The following is a 21,457-nucleotide window of genomic DNA, read 5'->3' as shown; positions in this document are numbered from 1 at the left end:
TTTGTGCCATCCTACACTGCTACAACCTCCTATGTGCCTCTCGCACTGCTGCAACCTCTCTACGCTGCCAGGGACTACTACACTCTAGCACTCTCTGTCGCTTCATCCGCATCCACTTCTACCGACATCCGCCATCCTGCTACTCTTGCTTTAGGGCTCCCATATCAAGGTATGATTCAAGAGTTTGAGTACCTCAAGGATCCTGCCCCTCATCGCCTATAGTGCTCCTGACTACAGCTCAATGTCTCCCCACCTCTTCTCTAGAGGTACATGAGTACTCATGGCACAATCATCATCCTCCTCTACCTCCTTTTCCACCTTTGTTGGCGCTACCTTGGAATCAGACGCCTCTCCTTTATTCTTCTTCCTCAGGCACTGGTTCACATAACGCCTCAATTCCCCACAGTTGAAGCACTTTATCTTGGAGAGGTCCTTTTTCTTCCTCTTCTCCTGCTTCTCCACAGATGCCAGAGCTGCATCCTCTTCCTACTCTTTCTTGACCCGGGCTCCTTTGTTGTTACTTCCCGTCTTGGTTAGCCATCTGATCTCTTCTTGGCGAAGAGCTACCCACAATTCTTCCCAATCTGGAAGATTTGCTCTGCCCAGAATGCTTTGGACGAATGTCTCCCACTCTTCAGAGACTACATTTAAGGCAGATCTCACCATCAACTCCTGATCCAGCATGGCCCCTATGGAAGTCAATTGGTCCAGATCTCCTCCAACCTACGAAGGAAGTGATCTACCTGCTTCCCCTTCTGCATCTGATACGACCACAGTTGATTCTCCAATAGCATCTTCCTCTGCACAGAAGCACCTTGATACAATGTCTTCAAGGTGTCCCACATTTCCTTTGACGTCTCCTTCTCGGCAATATGTTGGACCACATGACCCTTGACCCCATCAAGGATTATGCATTTCACCTTGGCCATCACATCCTCATACCTTTTATTGTCAGCTGGGTCGACTGCGATAGCCACGATTCTCAAGGCGAAGGCCTTGATGTGATGTCTATCTAGAACGGACAGGATCTTGGGCTTCCAAATAACAAAGTTGGATGCCCCATCCAGCCTGTCCTGATCCCTCAGTCCATTCATGGCCATCTCTGCTCTTCCTTTCGACTCCTCTGAGTCTCTACTTCCCTCCTGGAATTTCTCTGCTAGACTCCCTCTGAGTCTCAATTTCCCTCCCAGAAATCTGCCTGCCAACCATCGAGTCACACCTCTCCAATCTCCTGTGCACCTGCAACATTGATCTAGGGATTTATTGGCTAGAAATCCGCCTAGGTAGCCTCTCCCTCTACCTTGGTTTTTCCCTATTAGGTATTGTTATGTCTCGACAATAACAACACCTCACCAGCTTCACTCCCTGCAATCTACCCACAGCTTCCCATGCCCCAGCAACTGAAGGACTAAGCCTCTAGGCTCTACGCAATCCTAGGAAGACTAATTTTCTCCCTTGGCCAAATGCGTCAACCCTCTTGGTCTCTGCATAGCTCTTCTGAGCCTCTTCTGCCTTCTTTTGCCTCTGCGTTGGCCTCTCTCTGGCTCGAACTGATGACGCAGTCCCTCTGCGTCAACCTTTCTCTGCTGCTTTCTACCGAGGAACAGCTTCTGTCACTTAGGACAGTTGTTTCTGCTGCAAATCTCTGATTCAGCTGGCGCCTTCAACTCTCCTATGATCTACAACCCTCTGATATCATGTTGAAATTTCTGAGTATTACCCATTAGAAATTTTATCTGTATTCTCTATTTTATTTCGCCTACTTGTTTAATTACTAACAAGTTATTTAACCATATAAATACTGAAATAAACACAATACAGTCTCAACCATCTACAGATCATCAGCTGAAAGAAATAGACAAACACAAAAGTGACACCGTTATTTTTGGACAAACATCCCCAGAAAAACCCAACTTGGGAAAACCAATGCAGCAGTTCTGAGGGTTTTTATTATTAGGTAGATTTTCTAAGTACACTAGGTGCCAAACTCGCTCACCCGGTAGAGATAAAAAATCTGGCAATAATACCTCTCTTTAGAAGCAGATATTCTGAAAGTCTGCCCCATGAAACCCTCTCCAGCACAATCTAAAGCTCTGTGTCAAGCCTCCTGGCCTCTGTGTCATCCCTCTGAGGTTGTGCGCAGCCTCTCTGACCCTTTGCGTCACTCTTGCAGCCTTTGCATGGATGACGCAGGCCTTTCTGGCCTCTGTGCAGTCCCTGCTAGCCTCTGCGTGCCTTTCTCTAGCTCTGTGCCTGCCTTTCTGCCTCTGCACTAGTCTTTTGGCACTATCTTTGCCTCTCTGCCTCGTACTCACTGCCCCTCGCTGCAACTCTGATCACTGATTCGATTTCTCTTAGCAAACCCTACTCTAGAAAATCGAATGACTGATCACTCTAGTGTATTCTCTAACTGACTCTCAAGCCTCCTCTTATACTTTTTTTGTTGAGTCTTCAACAGCCGAGATTACATCTCTAATCAACGGCTAAAATTAGATTTGACTTTATCCATGTCCTTTAGAACCTTCTAACCCAGTTTTATATTAATACTCATTAATATTTAATTTTTCTTAAGTTTAGACTTAGAAACTCCATTGAAAATATTAATCATTTTAATATCCCTTACCCAGTTAGAATCTGCCCAAACCATTTCTGGGTCTTGGAGATCTCATGTGCTTTAGCCTCTCCACCAATTTTCATGGCTATAGCACATCCGATGCTACTCCAAATCAACAGGAATTTAGCATCCCAAGAAAGAAAATTTCAAGTTTGGACCAAGTTTCTTCATCAAAGCGTGGTTTCCAGGTATGGCATCAAATTTGGTAATTTTTGTTTTGTTTTTTTCTTGTTTTTTCTTGGGTTTCTATCACCCATTTATTTTCAATGATTTTTTATTAGATTTGATTGTGTGTGTTTTTTTTTTTCATTTTTGTTGCATCTAGTGGAAAGGGTTTCTTTTGGTCAAAAATGCAAAAATTTGATTGTTAGGTTTATTAGTTTAATTTCTTCTTGTGCCCTAGCTTTTTTTCCATAATTTTTGCTTGGGTTTGAATGTGTATTTTTTCCATTATTGCTGCATTGAGTTGAGGTTTTTTTTTGTCAAAAATTCAATGTGTTGTATGTAAATTTTAATATTATTTTTTTAACTTGCAATTCTTCTTGTGCCCTAGGTTCAACTTCAAACTTCAAACTTCATCTTACATTAAAACTCAAGAGATCAACAAAGTTATGAACATGCTAAGGAAATTGGACCCTTTGTGGGAATTTGGTGAACCTGATAGAGGGTTTGACCGATCAAACTTGACTTGCAAGTTATGTGGGCATCATATGACAGGGGGTATACAGATTGAAATATCACCTTGCACAAATTCTTGGACATGAGGTAGGGTGTTGCACAAATACAAATCCATAAATCATCCGGAGAGCCCTCAGATCATTGGAAGAAATAGAGCAAACCAAATTGTCCAAGTCAGCGCTGAAGAGTCAACTAACAGGGAGTAGAGTGTCAGAATTGGGAGGTGAACATGAGAGTGGTACTGGTTCTACTTCAGCATTAGTGTCTACAACCAACCCTGTAGCTTCCTCATCATTTTTTGTTCCTAGAACCACACCTGGTTCACAACCATCTATATCTTCAATTATTAAAAAAAGGGAGAAAGAAGAAGTTGACAAGTTGTTGGGCAAGTTTCTTCTTTGGAGTGATATTCCTTTCAGCGTTGCAAGGAACAATCCATTTTTCCAACACGCGGCTGATGTTATTGCTATTGTTGGCCCAGGATACAAAGTCCCTTCTTATGATGACTTTAGAGGGTGCACTCTTCAAAATGAAAAGGTTCACTGCACCAAGAGATTGGAGGAGTTTATGGCATCATGGGCATACACAGGATACACTATGATGTCAGATGATTGGACCGATCAAAAGGGTAGAAGCCTTATAAACTTCTTGGTTAATTGTCCCAAGGGGACAATATTTATGAAATTTGTTGATGCATCTACACATATAAAAGATGCACAGTGATTGTGTGATTTTTTGGATGTGTTCATTCTGGAGGTGAGTCAAAAACATGTTGTCCAAGTCATAACGAACAATGCCACAAATTATGTTGTTTTTGGCAAGATGCTTATGGAAAGGCATCCTACCTTATTTTGGACACCTTGTGCTGCACACTGCATTGATTTGATGTTGGAGGACATAGGAAAAATTCCTTTTGTCAAGGATATTGTTAATTCATCAAAAAACATTGCAAAATTTATATATAATCATGCATTTGTGCTTCATTTGATGAGAACATTCACCAACAACAAGGAGCTGGTGCACCCTGCCATTACACGGTTTGCTACCAGTTTCATATCTCTTCAATCCCCCTTGAATTCTATGTGGGGTGTGAAGAGAATGTTTCTTTGAGATGAGTGGCATGCTTTGGCATTTAGCCACAAACCAGAGTGAGAGGCCATATGCAGATTAGTTTCATACCAAAAAACTTCTGGGTGGGAGTGCAAGGGGTGCGCAGCATTACTGAACCTTTGGTAAATGTTCTTTGATTAGTTGATGGAGACAAGCCTGCAATGGGCTATTTGTATGAAGCCATGGGTAGGGCCAAGAATCCATTTAGACATACTATGATGATAAAGGGGATGAGGGTTTGAGAAACAACAACTCCTATGGGAAGTGATTGATGAGCGATGGTACAATACACTCCATCGTCCCATTCATGCTGCAGAGATCTACTTGAACCCTGCATTTGCCTACTCCTGTGGTTTCTTATTTGATGCTAAGGTCATGGATGGATTCTTCATTTGTGTTCAGAGGATGGTGTCATCTCCAGCAGAACATGCATAAATCTCCAAAGAAATGGAGATATATAGGATGGTAGGTGGCACATTTAGCTTTGACAGGTTTGTGGTTGATAGGAAGACTAAATTGCTAGGTATGTCTTAGTTTGTTTCAAATTTCATTGTCTCTTCAAGTTCATAACTTCATACTTTGCTTCAACTTTCAAATTTCATTTTTTTCTTATATTTATCTTATTTGTTGTAGATCCATGGTGGAGAAGCTATGGTGGTAGAGTACCCAATCTCCGAAGGCTTGCCATTCGAGCACTCAACCAAACATGTAGCCCTGGGGGACTTCGAGTGCCTACTGGAGCAAGGTAGTTCCATCAGTATTTTGCAGGAGGAGCGATTTCTGGAGTTGAGGAGAAGCTGAGTATTTTGATGACTGCGCAGTCTTGAGAGGGGAGGACGTAGTTCTTTTGGGTAGGAGCTCCGGATTGGGTTTTTGTGGAGGATTTGAGCTGGGAGATTGAGCAAGGGATCAGCCCTTGCATATTGGAGGATCTTGGCAGAGTTTCGGGCAGAGTTCTGGAGGTTTCTCTTCAGGAGCAGCGCAGAGCCTTGAGAGATTGCGTAGATCCCCAAGAGGGTGATTTTCAGGGGTCAGCAATTTTAGAAAAGCTTTATGGGCTTTTCTAGGTTTATTGAACAGAGGCTGATTCCAGAGTTTCAGCATTTCCTGAGGGGAACAACCCCAAATCCTCATTTGATTTCAGCAATAGCAGCAACACAGCAGTTCTCCAGCAGCTTGGACGCAGTTCAAAGAGCGGCCATTTCCTTACCATTCTGAGTGTATTTCTTCACTTGCCTTGTGCAAGTCGAGGTGCTATCCTTCTGATCACCTTTTGTACCCTTTCCATTACTCAGTATAATAAAATGGCTTAGCATTTCTCTCTGCATTTCTCGAGTATCTGCTTATTTTCTATATATACATTGTTGTATGTTGCACTATTGTATTTCTCTGGTTGGAGTTTGCTTGTATTTGAGGTATATCTCTGGTAAGGGATATTACACCCAACTCCCCACAATGGAAGCACTTTACCTTGGAGATGGCCTTCTTCTTCCTCTTCCCTTGCTGTTCCGCAGATGCCAGAGCTGCATCATCTTCCTCCTCTTTCTTGATTCAACCTCCTTTGCTGCTACTTCCCACCTTCGTCAACCGTCTGATCTCTTCTTGGCAAAGTGTTGCCTGCAATTCTTCCCAATCTAGAAGATTCACTCTGCCCAAAATGCTTTGGACAAATGTCTCCCACTCCTCGGAGACTGCGTTCAGAGCAGTCCTCACCATTAACTCCTGATCCGGCATGGCCCCTATGGAAGTAAGTTGGTCCCGAATCTCCTGCAACCTACTGAGAAAGTGATCTATCTGCTCTCACTTCTGCATCTGATACGACTGCAGTTGATTCTCCAGTAGCATCTTCCTCTGCACGGAAGTGCCCTGATACAATGTCGTCAAGGTATCCCACATCTCCTTTTCCGTATTCTTCTCGGTAATATGATGAACTACATGATCCTTGACCCCATCAAGGATTATGCACTTTTCTTTGGCCATTGCATCCTCATACTTTTCGTTCTCAGCTAGGTTGACTGGGATAGCCACAGTTCTCAAGGCGAAGGCCTTGATGCGATGTCTATCCAGAACAGACAAGATCCTGACCTTCCAGATGACAAAGTTGGATATCCCATCCAGCCTGTCCTAATGCCTCAGTCCGTTCATTACCATTTCCGCTCTTCTCTTCGACTCCCTCTAAGTCTCTACTTCCCTCCTGGAAGTTCTCTTTTAGACTCCCTCTGAGTCTCGATTTCCCTTCTGGAAATTCTCTCCTAGACTCCCTCTGAGTCTCGATTTCCTCCTGGAAATCCTTCTTCCAACAGTCGAATCGCACCTCTCCAATCCCCTTTGCTCCTCCAACACTGATCTGGATTTCTTGGCTAGAAATCTGCCTAGGTAGCGACTCCTTCTACCTTGCGTCTGTCCCGTTAGGTATTTTTCTGCTTCGACAGCAACAGCACCCCGCCACCTTCACAATCTGCCCTCAGCTCCCTAGGCCCCAATAGCTAAAGAAACTGAGCCTCTTAGCTCTGTGCAATCCCAGCAAGGCTAAATTTCTCCTCTAGCCAACTGCGTCACTCCTACCTGGCTTAGCAGGATGACGTGGCTCCTCGTGAGCCTCTTCTACCTTCTTCTGCCTCTACGCTGGCCCACTCTCTGGCTCGAAACGATGATGCAGGCCCTCTGCATCACTCCTCTACTGCTTTCTACTTAGGAACAACTTCTGTCTCTTGGGACAGTTGTTTCTACTGCAAATTCTTTGATTTAGCTGGTGCCTTCAGCTCTCCTGTGATCTGCAATGCTAATACCATGTTGGAATTTCTAAGTCTAACCCATTAGAAATTCTTCCTGTACTATTTGGTTTATTTCACCTACTTGTTTAATTACTTAACAAGTTATTTAACCATATAAATATTGAAAATAAACACAAGTACAGTCCCAACCATCTACAAATCATCAACTGAAAGAATAGACAAACACGCAAGGGACACTGTTATTTTTGGACAATCGTCCCCCGGAAAAACCCAACTTGGGAAAACCAGTGCAGCAATTCTGAGGGTTTTATTATAAAGCAACTTTTCTTGAGTACAACTAGGTGCCAAACTAGGTCACCCAACAGAGAAATCAATCTGGCAATAATACCTCTCTTCGAAAGCAGATATTCAGCAAGTCTGCTCCACAAAAGTCTCTCGAACACCTCTCTAAGGCTCTGTGTCAGCCCTCCTGGCCTCTACATCAGCCTAGAACCCTCTGCGTCAACCTACAGATGCTTTGCGCTGGCTCTCTGGTCCTCTGCATCACTCACACAGGGCCTCTGGCCTTTTGCGCAGTCACTCTGGCCCTCTGTGCAGCTCCTACTGGCTCTGCGTAGTCTTCTCTGCCTCTGTAATGGTCTTCTGGCACTATCTCTGCCTCTTTGCTATGCACTCACTACCCCTCGCTGCAACTCTGATCACTGGTTCGATTTCTCTCAACAAACTCAGCTCTAGAAAATCGAACTAACTGATCAATCTTGGTAAGTCTCCAACTGACCCTCAAGCTTCCTCTTATACTTTTTCTATTGAGTCTTCAACGACCGGGATTAAATCTCTAATCAACGGCTAATATTAGATTTGGCTTGATCCATGTCATTTAGAACCTTCTCACCCAGTTTTATATTAATACCCATTAATATTTTTATTTTCCTAAGTTTAGACTTAGGAATCCATTAAAAATATTAATTATTTTAATATCTCTCGAACCAGGTGGAATTTCCCAAACCATTTCTAGGTCTTAGAGATCTCATGTGCTTTGGCCTCTCCACCAATTTTCATGGCTAGATCATGTTGATTTGGGGTAGCATCGGATGTGCTCTAGCCAAAAAAATTGGTGGAGAGGCTAAAGCACATGAGATCTCTAAAACCCATAAATGGTTTGGGTAGAATCTAACTGATTTGGGAGATATTAAAATAATTAATATTTTTAATGGAGTTCCTAAGTCTAAACTTAGAAAAAATAAAATATTAATGGGTATTAATATAAAACTGGGTTAGAATGGTCCAAAAGTCATGGATCAAGCCAAATCTAATCTTAGCCGTTGATTAGAGATTTAATCTCGGCCGTTGATGGACCAACGAGAAAAGTATAAGAGGAGGCTTGAGGGTCAGTTGGAGAACACGCCAAGAGAGATCAAGAATTCAATTTTTTGGGGCAGGGTTTGCTGAGGTAATCGAGTGAGTGATCTGAGTTGCAGCTGAGGGGCAATGAATACATAGCAGAGAGGCAAAGTTAGTACCAGGAGGATCAATGCAGAGCCGAGAGAGGTTGATGCAAAGCCAGCTAGTGGCCATGCAGAGGCAGCCAGGAGCTGCGCAGAGCCAAAGAGGGCCGACGTGTGAGACACAGAGGGTCTAGGATGTAGAAGCTCCATAAGCTAACACAAAGCCCAGAGAGGCTGACGCACGGCCTAGAGGCAACGTTGGGAGCATTTCTTGGGACAGACTGAGAGCTGGAGAGCTAGATAGCGTGACGCAGTCCCTATCAGAGTGACACAAAGAAGTAGAAGCTTTATTGTTGATGTGTCGTTCATCTGTTGATTTAGCCAGAATATTTGTCTCTGACTAAGAGGTATTACTGCCGAGGGCATTCTCTGTTGGGCGAGCCATTTCTAGCACCCAGGTTGTATTCTGAAACTGCATAATAATAAAACCCTCTGAATAGTTGCACCGGTTTTCCCGCATTGGGTTTTTCGGGGACATTAGTCCAAAAAGAACGGTGTCACTTGTGTGCTTGTTTACTTTCAGTTGATGATCTGTATGTGTTGATACTGTACTTGTATTTATTTTCAGTATTTACATGGTAAATAACTTGTTAAGTAATTGAACAAGTAGGAAGAAATAAATCAGATAGTACAGGAAGAATTTCTAATGGGTTAGAATTAGAAATTCCAACAGAGCACATCCGATGCTACCCCAAATGAACAATCCAAAGGTATGCAACCATGAAAATAGAACTAGGTTCCACCACATATGCCAACTCTCATCCAATACTACTAGAATCCAACCCTTGGGCACTAGAAACATCATACATGCAACACCATGAGGAGGTAGCAGGATTCATAATATAATGTGTACCAAGAGGGTAATCATCAAGCATGATCATCAATCCACTCAATCTAAAAAAGTATCATCTCCAAGAAAAAATTGAAGGTATATTATCCCAATCATTCAAAAGTCCACGTTTACCAATGCTTCAAATCATGTCTTTTGACGAAAACCACAAGTGTTACCCTCACACAAATATGAGGTGATAACAGTCTAAAACATTTCCTTTTCCTGAGGAAACAGATGAAGCAAGAAAATCATATAGTTCTCATATTGCACATGCAAAATGGAATTATTTGTGTGTTTAAATTTATTGCTTTCCTGCAACATATTCAGTATAGGTATTAGGAGCAATGAAGCTAGCTGTACTACAAAGAATATTTGCATAAGCAGTGGTTTGTTCATTTTATAGTTTTGGATCCACTATTTTTCTGCAATTATGATATGTTGAATGCTAGAATACATGACAACATGAAAGATTCTACATATTTGATTTTTCAAGTTTGTTATAACTCAAAAACAAAATGAAGAGTTAAACTTGAAAATACAACCAAGCACAGTAAATGAAGAAGTTAATGATAGAAAGAGTTGAAGGGATCATGTGGCTACACCATTAAACTACCAATGGATCATAATACCAAGTACATTTCATAATTAGGTATAAATCACATAAAACAATAAAGCTAGGATTGTAAGATTCCTGGACAATCCAGCTGTTGTTTGATGAGTTAGTTTCATAATTTAGAACACATAATTGATAACGTTCCATACCATTGGCTGTGTATCTGTGCACTTCCTGAGTCATAAGACACAATCGATTCTCCAAGTGTAGATGCCTTCTGAAATCTCCGCAAACATAGGCCTTCAGGAAAAGCATTTACATTCATCAATAAATTTTTTGACAGTTTAATGATTCAGAAGATTACAAAACAAATCAATTCATATAAAAAAACTGCATGGCTCATTAAAGAACAAATGACCCAAACATAATATAACATCATGGATCTAAAGAGCTCAATGCAATCATGCAATTTTCCACCCTAGAACCACAAAAGATGAAAAAATAGTCTCTTTTTTTTATGTTTATCGAGCTTTTTCAATAAAAATAGCTTCATTATTATAGAACAATCATCAGAATCCTTGTTTAAAAAAGAAGTTGTAAGAGAACTTATCAGACTCTGGCATTCTTGACATCATCAACCTCTAGCCCTGGACTTATTCTCTTAGCCTTCTACATAATCCTGTTATATACATTTTTACGAGGCTGTCCTATTATTGTATCCTTCTTTGCTTCATTTTATCCTAGATTTTGGTTTGGCATTTTCTAGGAGTAGCGTTTGCACTCCCATATTGTTACCCGTACTAGCGGTATCCTTTAGTCCCATTGACCTATTTATGGTCATTCGTTGGACATCAATAAAATTATCTTATCTTGTCTTAATCATGCAATTCTTCACCCTTGAACAGCAAAAGATAGTAAACAAACAACATTTATTTATTTCTGATTTTTTTAAATATTTATCAATCTTTGTCGATCAAAAATTAAAATAGCTTCAGTATAAAATAATAATCATCAAAATCCTTCTATAGAAAAGAGGTTTTAGAAGGAACCTAAATTTATTAGAAAATGAAAGTGACCATTTTCAGCCAAATGATTCTCTTAACAATTTACCACTTCAAAGCACTGGTAAGTACCTATAACACAGTCGCACATTATAAGATTAGGTACAACACCATCCATCGTTGCCCTTGAGAAAAGCTTCACAGCTAATTCAGATTCATCCTTCCTGAAAACCAGAAAAGAAATGGAATGTTTCTTGTACATCATAGATCAAAGTACCATTAAACCTGGAGTGATTTATCTATAAATATGAAGTAACAAATATAACATTCAGTGATAATCTTTACTGAGAGGAAAGGATGGCATGTTTATTTAGAAGGAATCACTACCTTTGACATGCTATCAAAAGGATCGTATATGTGATGCAATTAGGAACAATTCCTCTTTCTTTCATTTCGTCCAGAACTTCAACAGAGATGTGCAATTTATCAGCATTGCCTGCAATGAAGAAAAGAATCTATAAACAGTTTCATGCACACTGAAATAATAAGGTAAAGTTTCCATTCCATGTATTGGATGTGAAGTGCTACAGAAACAAGGGAATGCAACAAATGAGACATAAGTTCAAAGTAATAAAAAGAGAGGTATCATTCATCAACTATCTCTTAGTTCATAGCCAATCCCTTACAACACATAAAGCTTAGCATTCACCATCTCATCAATTTTTCACTTGAGACCTCCCCAATTTTAGCAAGTCCAATTACAGAAACAACCGTACCTAGATAAGATAAGATAATCTAGTTAATGCCTGACTATTGACCACAAAAGTATGTCAAAGAGCCTGTTGAGTGCAATGATGTCATTTCAAAGCTTAAGTACCAAAAGATCTCCTATAAAAGAGAAGGTGCAGAAGGTAAAGTGAGGTAGAGTACAGAGTGAAATCTAAGCTAAAGGCATGAACAGCCCTGGACCCCAAGCCCAAAAACCCACTCTGGTGTGAAGATGTGTAAGAGGATAAGATCCAATAACAAGAATAACCAAAAGTAATGAGGTAGGCCTGTCATGAAAGAGACCATCTCTCCTAACATCCAAGGCTGAAAGAAGGAAGCTTAGCATAGTATATACTTTGTGTTCAAAAGTGTAACTAGGTTTGGTCTTCATAATGACATGTAATTGTGATGATGTAATAAAAGGAAATAAAATTATTTTTGTAAACCTTGCTTCATGGGTTTCATGAGCAAGTGATTTTATTAGTGGCTCCGATTGAGGGCCTTAGGATTTATCATTAGAATCAAAAAGGATTAATTGCATGTATGAAGAGCTCTTCTTGAGCATGTATATGAGTCTATTAAAGTGTCTAGCAACCCTCCAAAAGACAAGCACAGTCCTCCTCTCTTAAAGTCGGCCTCCAAACGAAGTAAAGATCATGTCAGCTTGCATTATAAAGACACGTCGGTTCACTGGTTCACGTCGGCTTAATAAGATGGACAAACTACTAATATACCCAGCTAGGCTCTTCGCAATAGGACACAGAAAATTCAGATCTGTCTCTGAACTTTTCGCATAACAATTACAGTTAGAAGTTCAGTGATTTCGAATGGGTAACAGAAGATCAGAATTCATATTTTCTCTGAAATTTCGGTGATCAAGTAGATCAAGAAGTTCGGATGTCAAGTCACTGTTCAGAATTCGGATAAGAAAAGACAGTAAGGTATATCTCTGAATTTCAGAAGAAAGAAAAGGGACTCGGTTACCTCTGTTTCAGTGAAGGCTACAAGGGAAATTCAGATCCCTCTTAGATGAGATCACAGAAACAGCGAATAGACTGTGTTTTGAATCAAGTTCTATTTAGAAACCTTGGTGCTGTCACAGGAAGAAGGATTCAGTGCTAACCTCGCTCAAGTCACAGTCTCAATGATGCTGCAATTCGGACATGCTTACAGTACAGTGATATTACAGTGATGAATTTCAGATTGCTATCTTGGTGAAGGTCTCTAGTGATGTAACCTCAGGAGTGGAAGAAGAATCTAGAAGACAGAAGCAGAAGAGGACTCGTGTCTTGGTCTTGGAGTGGATAATAGGTCAAGGGTCTTGGGCTTGGCATTCTTCAATTGTAATCTCTATAAGAAGAATTTGTGCGGGTTTTCCTCTCAAAGAGTGAGAGGCTTTGGCCCTGGCTTATAGCCTACATGATGTGTCTCTTGTGTATTTACGTTCATGCATTGGTTACTGTTTGATGAAGAAGAACACTAATAATCTAATGTGAAGAAGATCCTAATCTAAACAAGTAAAAAGCATTCACAAGCAGTCGCTAATGAAAGAGAAATCCGCTAACGTTAATGCCCTAAATTTCTCAACATGGTATCGGAGCTAAGGTGATGAAGTCAAAGGAAGGGCATGTAATCAAAGAGACATTCAAGGATCGAGTTTCAAGAAGGGCATCAAAGCAAGTTGAAGGTTATCAAAGCAAAAGATCAAGATCTACATTGAAGAATCAAACCCTAGATCGAAGAAGCAGTCTGCAACAGTAAGAGATTTTGTTTCTATAGTTATCATCAAAAGGCCACAAAGACCCTCATCAAGTTTTCTACAAGGCAAGATAGCTCGAAGGACTTTAAAGATGAAGATCACATCATCTTGGAGAAATTCGAAACCCTAGAAGCATTTCTGATCTACACTACAAGAGAAGTCGAAGTATATTGAAGGCAAGAAGGCATTGTCATCATTTTCAAGGTTATAAAGCAAGCAAGGATCCTCTCCTTGCCCTAGAAGAAGATCATCCGAGGAAGCAGCAAATCATCCTCATCAAAAGGAGCAACCTTTTCTATTGAAGAAAGGCTTTTTCATTTGGAAGAAGATCATCCAAGAGGGAGCTCTAATACATCTTCTTCAACCATCATCAAAGTGATCAAGGTGAAGATTTCATCTTCACTTGTCAAGTAAGTATCTTTCATTCTTTAATCAATTTGGTAAAATGACTTCGTGTTTGCAAGGAGATCTATAAGTTGGATGGGTCATCAAAATTCCTTGCATGAAAAAGGAGGATAGACATAGTCCTCTAAGAAGGTGAAGTCATTGAACATATTAAAAGGTCTCCTCTGAATTCATGGAAAGGGATTCTTATGAAAGATCCCCTCATATAGCAATATTGGAGACATCAAAGAGATGTACATGATAAAATCGTACGAATACTCTTTGAAGATGTGGAATAGAAGGTCACATGACTTAGATCTGATCTACACAAAAGTAAAGGTATCAAAGTGTAATGTTCCAAAGTTGGATAAATATTGATATGTAAAGAAAAAACAAATACAACACCAGAAATTTTAAACATTCAGCGAATACACACAAAAATTCCAGAAGCAAGAACAAACTGAGCCATTTTATTAATCCAATGGAGCAAGTACAATAGCATGAAGAAGTGCACCTGGGCTTGCCTCAATCGCAAGCGTGACAGAACCCAGGTGATAAAACAATAATCTCAAACGTTGCTAATAACTGCTCCAATGATGCTTTGCACTGCCCAGAAAACTGCATTGCTAGCTTTAAAGGGACTGCTAGAAACCCCACCTCCGTTTCTCAGAAAATGTTGCAAAATTAACCTCGATCTCTCCACTAAAAACCCAGAAAAAACCCAGAAATGGTTTGGCCTATCTCCAAGCTAAGTCGAACCCACAAAATGGTGCAAATTCCCCAACTAACTAGCAATTTGCCCTGTTATAAGAATTATGATTTCAGGCCCGAATATTGTCCGGAAAATTCTAAAATTTTAACCACAGACTCCTCTCAAAAACCAAAAAAACCCCGAAATGGTTTGGCTAGATTTTGACCTTCCAAAATCAACTTCCAATATGCCCCAAACCCTCCAAACTGCTCAAGAATACGACTTGCAAGGGACACCAACGAAATCCTCCTCCCAAGCTCTGAAAATGAAGCAATCTCCTCCACAAATGCTTCCCTTAACTTCCCCGGAAAAGTTCAGCCTCAAAGACTGATACTCTACCTCCCACGCATGCACCAAGTGCTTCCTCTGCGTTGGCCCAAGAAGTGTGAAAATCACACAGCAAAGAAGCACTCTCCTCCATCTCCCAAACTCTCCAAGATGACATTGAATCTCTTAGGCCTCTTCTATGGAAAATCCCCCAACCAAACTCCACGGCAAGCCACCACAAGAAAACTCAGCCTCCTCTTCACTGCGTCCTCCAACAATACACACCACCAGAAGATGAATGCAACTACTGGAAATCACAATGAAATCCCTCCTCTGGAAGAATGAAGAAAAACCTTCCTAGGTTGGCACTCGAAGTCCCCCAAAGAAAGGGTGAGCTCTTCACTTGAATAACTCATGTTGAACAGCAAGTGACTCGGCTAAGCAGCTCGAGTAACCAAAGAGGACAATTACAAGGATAGAAAAGAAGTCCATTCCACCAAAGAAGTGGAGGAGGTTGAAAGAAGAAAGTCCAAGGAAGAGAAGCATTAGAAGCAAGAGCTCATGACATCACCATAGGGAAACATGAAGGACCGCAGGAACAAAATCTATGGTAGTCAACTTTGATGGATATAGCTCTTGGTAACCTCATTGGAAGATCAAAGGAAGAAGTCATCCAGGATAAGTCTCATCATACATCAGTTTAAAAAGGAAACATCTGCTGAATAAGGATATGCGAGATGGAATCCTCATTGAAGGATTCATCGATCTAGAAAGGAAGCAAGGTTTTCATCAGGAACTCCAACTTGTGAAGTTCATGGGATGATGGTATGATGACATGAGAGATGAAGCAGATCAAGGGGTTGAAGATCTTTTCAATCAAGGAAGCTGTTGAAAGAAGCCTAGATGACCTAAAGGTAAAATGAGGTATGTATGCTTGTATTTAATATTATAAAGTCATGTCGTATGGTTGCAGGTAACAAGGATCACTACTTATATTTTGAGAAGCATGATCAAAGGAAAGGAATCTCCTCCTATGAAAGAATGTTGGAAGGCATGAGTCGCACTAGATGAAATCAGCATAATATGTCCTCATATGAAGTATGAGGTGGTTGACTACGATTGAGGAACTCTGATTCGAAGCCCTTGGGAAAGAAGTGTGTGAAAAGGTAGGAACAGATCGTGATAATATGCAATGAAGGTAGAAGAAATTCAACATCCAAAGTCTAAGAAGATTTGACTAGAAGATCTCTCGAAAGGATGTGAAAACTCTGATGGAAGTCGAAAAAAGATAGAGACCCTTGACATTGAACATCTGTGGGAGATGTGTCAATCTTCATGCAGCATGCTGATACTTACAGGAAGATGTCATGGTGAAAGATCATCACAAAGGTAAATCTGATTTGAAGTGTTTAGTGATTATTTTTGGACTAACATTTGGTTGGGCTTATGTAGGATTGTCAAAAGGATGACCTGTGAATGACTTCCAAGCTAACCATATAGAAGGATGTAATGTCCTTCCGAGAAATATGGCATGAAAGCAAAATGACATAAAGTAAATCCAGATGGAAAATCTGATAGATCACTTTCTGATGAGTTAAGGACATGACTAACTCATTGATAAAAGTGATGGATGATCTGTGCCCTATATATAGAAGTTCCCAAAATTTGAAGACTCCTTAAAGAAATTCATGACATCAAAGAAAGGAGCTCTTCATGCAACTGATTGCTTTACTATCTCCACATGAAGAGCTACTTTAGGTCCCTGGTTAAGAGGGAGCCTGAGAAGAAGTTTCCTACTTGGAAGAAATTCAAAAATTCCTAAACCAGAAGCTTAGGTACATTCCTCTCGGATAGGAATGAGTACATTCCTTTAATGGAATAAAACCTCTTGGTATAAAAAGGAGCGATAGACACGTTGTTTTGTTCTTCACCTGGGAAGACAGAATGGAGGACTGAATCATTTGGCATATGATGCTCCTGTGGGGTGAAATAGGGCATCCCACAAAAGAGTAATCGTGGAGGACCAATATTCTTTTGGGATTGGGGAGTCCAAGAAAAGAAAAGTCCTTATGGAGCATATCCTTAGAGAACCCAGGTGGGGTATATTCCGAGAGAGATAATGATGAGTATGTCTATAAATCATTGGTCTCGCCAGCATTGTGCTCTGATCTTGTGGAGAGATAGAGTCCTTAGTCAAGGCCTTGCTATATAACAATGCTGGTTGACATGATGCTATACAAAAGAGTTACAAATTCGGATTCTTCTTATTAGAAATTCTTCAGATTGAGAATGACCAAGTACCATTCGGGATTTCCTGAAAGCTCTGTCCTCCATAAACTTTACATCCCGCTGAACTATTACCTTCCTCCTCCCTGGAATATAGACTCTATATGCCTTAGAATTCTCGCTATATCCCACAAGATATCCTTTCTCAGCAGTTTGATCTAATTTCTTTGTCTTTTCTTCTGGTATACAAAAATAAGCCAAACTCCCAAATATCCTGAAATGACTAACTTCAGGTATCTTCTCGATGAAGACACTTTCCGGAGTGATCTTGCCCAATTCCCTGTGTAGAGTCCTGTTCTAGACATAAACTGTCTTGATGCATGTTTCTGCCCACAGGAATTTGGGATATCCTGATCATGCAGCACCGCCCTAGCTGGTTGCATAATAGTCTTGTTTTTGCTTTCTGCTACTCCATTTTGCTTCGGATTGTAGGGAGTTGTCCACTCCCTTTTGATGCCTTCCCTAGCGCAAAAGTCGGTGAATCCCTTGTCAACATGCTCTCCACCATTGTCTAAGCGCAACACTTTTATCTTATTTCCTGTCAGATTCTCTACTAGAGCCTTGAACTCTTTGAATCAACCAAAAACCTCATCCTTGGTTTTCAGAAAGTAGATCCAAGTATTCCTTGAATGGTCATCCATGAAGGTGACGAAGTATTCGGCACCACTAAGAGCTTTTGTGAACATAGGTCCGCAGATATCTAAGTGTATCAATCCTAGAACACTCTAAGCCCTATTGTTACTTCTGGAAAAAGCTGCTTTGGCATACTTGCCTAGAGCGCACCCTCTGCATACATCATCTCGTTTAGCACTTAATTCCGAAACTCCTGATATTGTTTTCCTCAGAATTCTCAAAGCCCCATGGTGTAAGTGTCCCATCCTCCTATGCCATAGTTCATTCAAATCTTTATCCCCACTACTGCCTATCAGTGCCATTGGAGATTCTAGTTGTAATCTATACAGCCTGTTACTTTTGATTCCAATCTGGGTCTTCTTTTTCCAACTCAAGTGTTTGACATATACTTTCTCCTTAATGAAGAAAATGTCATAGCCCTTGTTTTGAAGTTGAGATACGGAGAGTAAGTTCATCTCCAATCCTGGCACACGCATCACATTGGTTTCCTGAAGCTGATCTCCTGCTTCTCTTTGAAAGACTACGATACGTCTTCCTATGAGGGTACATTTTGCTTTATTTCCCATGGTGATCTGAAAATTCATCCTTTCTTCCTGATAATTCAAAAAACATTCTCATATTCTTGTCATATGCCAGGAAGCTCCATTATCTATATACCAAACCTCAGAGGAGGCAGAACTTGTTAGGCAAGCGACTTCTTCTTCCAGTCTAGAAGCTAACATAGAATAATCATGATCCATGTTCTTCGTGCTTTCTTCTTTCTCTGGAGATCTGCATGAGTCCCTCTGAGTTGATGCCTCAGCATCATGCTCCTGACTCATAGCAGATTCTTCTCTCCTGTTGCCCGATCTTCGCTCTAATACCATGTGAAAATTTCCAAATACGAAATTCTATTGCAACAACTGATTTATTTCACCTACTTATTTCTCACAATAAGTTATTTACGAAATCCCTTCAATAAATATTAAAATAAATTCTGTTGCAGTTATCACAAAATTACATAGAGAAAATAACAAAGATATACAAGCACAAGATCCAATCACATCAACACAGTTGTTTTTGGACGATTGTCCCCAGAAAAACCCAATGTGGGAAAATCGGTGCAACAGATGAGGGTTTTATTAATCTTCAACAACAATCACTTTACAAGGAATGATTTTACAGAGAAAGTGAGATACAACTAAGAGAAAACACCTTAGGCGAAGTTCATCCCTCTCCTGGACACTTTCTGACACCCTGGAGACCCTTCTCGCACTTAAGCATCACCTCTCCGTCACTCTGCGTCACTCTGATTCCCTCTGCGTCTCCTGGACTGCATCTTCCCTCTGCATTTTCTCTTGATAGCCTTGTGTCACCTCCTCCTCAATCACTGACTGTTGTCGATGCCCTCCTCTTCCTCCACCCTACAACTCTCCCTCTGAAATCGATCTCCTTCTCTTTGAGAATCGATTTTCCTTGGGATACTGAGTATCTGTCAGTGTGTCTCCAAATGATCCTCAAGTCTTCTCTTATACTTTTCCTGTTGATGAATCAACAGTCAAGATTAAGTCTCTAATCAACAGTTAAGATTATTAAAACAAACTTGATCCTCCTCTCTTAGAAGCTACTCACACTTATCTTTATTAATACCCATTAATATTTTTATTTTCCTACGTTTAGACTTAGGAAACCATTAAAAATATTAACTATTTTAATAACTCCTCATCCTGGTGGAATTTCTCCAAATGATTTATGGGTCTTGGAGATCTCATGTATTCTAGCTCCTCCACAAAATTTTGGAGCTAGAGCGCATCCGATGCTACCCAAAATCAACAGAATCTAGGAGCATCATTCTTCCCCAAGCAATCTCAGGCATAGTGACCTTGCTTATGGAAATTGAAGCATTGAATATGTAACAGTTCCTTGTCCCTTTTCGTTCTTCTATTAGAGCCCCTGGATGTTGGAGCAACCTTTCATGAATTAGATGGTCCTCCTCTTCCTTCCTCTTCTTGTCTTGAGTAGAAAATGCAGAGGACTTTCCTTCTTCATGCTTTTGAACCCCTTCTCTAGAAATCATCCTAATCTCTTCTTGAGTGCACTTGCCTACTAATTCATCAAATGAAGGGTACCTGTCATTGTTGCTAATAGTTGTAATAAATGTCTCCCAAATAGGTGGAAGACCTCCAATAGCAATTAGTACATTCTCTCTATCAGATGTAACTTTTGTAGCAGACAACAATTGATCCTTGAGTTGGGATATCCTTACAAAGTATGACTGCACAGTCTCTTGTGAAAATTTTCAACTATTGCAGCAACTGGAAATTATTCTTCTAACCGATTTATTACTAAGTAGTTTATTTTCTACAACAAATAACGAATAAAATTACTACTACAATTTTCACCATAAAAACACTGCAGAAAATAAACTGGAAACTAAGAAATAATATGCACACACACAAGTCTCCCATGGATGAGCCAAGATCTAGGCTCTGATACCACTATAATGTTCCAAACTAGGAAAAACAGTGATATACAAAGCAAACAACAAATTCAACAGCAGAAAATTTGAAACTTTAGAGAACACCCATAAATACACTGAAAGTGAGAAGCAGTTGAGCCATTTTATTATGAATCTGGAGCAATAATACAATAACGTGGGAGGAGTGCACCTTTGGGCAAGCGTAGCAAAGCCTAGGTGGTCAAACTACAAGCCCGGATAACAAAATCAGCTATCTCAATGATGCCCTGCGTTGCCCCAACAAAACTGGACTATCTCCTGCGAAGATGCTGCTGAGAACCCGTCTCCAGCGCTCAGAAAATTCAGCCAAATTTACAAATGGATTGCACTCTGTGCTATTTTGGTTATGTGCACCCTCACATGTTATATAAATGAGAACTTTTGCTTATTTCTGTATAATGGTTTGGATTCATATGGATGAACAAATGGATTGCACTCTGTGCTATTTTGGTTATGTGTTTCTGGTCGACAGGTTTTTTGGTCAGATTTTTTTACCGGTTTCCATCTGGTTCTGACCAGTTCCTGGTCCAGGGTGTTTATCGGTTCAATGACCGGTCTGGTTCACATGTTATATAAATGAGAACTTTTGCTTATTTCTGTATAATGGTTTGGATTCATATGGATGAACATGAATATATATATATATATATATATATATATATATATATATATATGTATATCTATATATATATATATATATATATATATAGATATCTATTTTTCTTTAAAATTTGAATATTTATGTGTTTCTGGTCGACAGGTTTTTTGGTCAGATTTTTTTACCGGTTTCCATCTGGTTCTGACCAGTTCCTGGTCCAGGGTGTTTATCGGTTCAATGACCGGTCTGGTTCTGATAACTATGGTTACATGCCTCTACCCATAAGAACCTAGGCAAATCTTGGTCATATAACATTGCTTTTGCAGCCTCAACTATAGACCTATGCTTCTACTCCACTACCCCATTCTACTGTGGTTTGTATTGAGATTTCCACTCCCTCTTGATGCCTTCCTTCTAACAGAAATATTTGAAGTCACTATCTATGTATTCACCTCCATTATCTGAGCGAAGCACCTTGATCTTTTA

The 21,457-nt window shown here is 40.3% G+C and overlaps 1 protein-coding gene across 2 annotated transcripts in view; it reads right to left on the bottom strand.

Moving 5' to 3' along the window:
• The window catches only part of MRL1 (Pentatricopeptide repeat (PPR) superfamily protein), a 403,655-nt gene that overhangs the window by 204,520 nt on the left and 177,678 nt on the right, over positions 1 to 21,457 (bottom strand). For both annotated transcript variants that reach the window (XM_089404401.1, XM_089404402.1), the window contains exons 12-14: positions 11,416 to 11,524; positions 11,161 to 11,252; positions 10,237 to 10,327 (exon numbers count right to left, since the gene is read on the bottom strand). In XM_089404401.1, coding sequence (XP_089260527.1) covers positions 10,237 to 10,327; positions 11,161 to 11,252; positions 11,416 to 11,524 — 292 coding nt within the window. The remainder of the gene's footprint in view (positions 1 to 10,236; positions 10,328 to 11,160; positions 11,253 to 11,415; positions 11,525 to 21,457) is intronic.

Source organism: Pinus tabuliformis, chromosome 2_2 (genome assembly GCF_031772625.1).
Source record: "Pinus tabuliformis cultivar Carrire ecotype Pingquan chromosome 2_2, CPIR1, whole genome shotgun sequence".
NCBI classification, from domain to species: domain Eukaryota; kingdom Viridiplantae; phylum Streptophyta; class Pinopsida; order Pinales; family Pinaceae; genus Pinus; species Pinus tabuliformis.
This window is presented reverse-complemented; position numbering and strand designations above follow the sequence as displayed.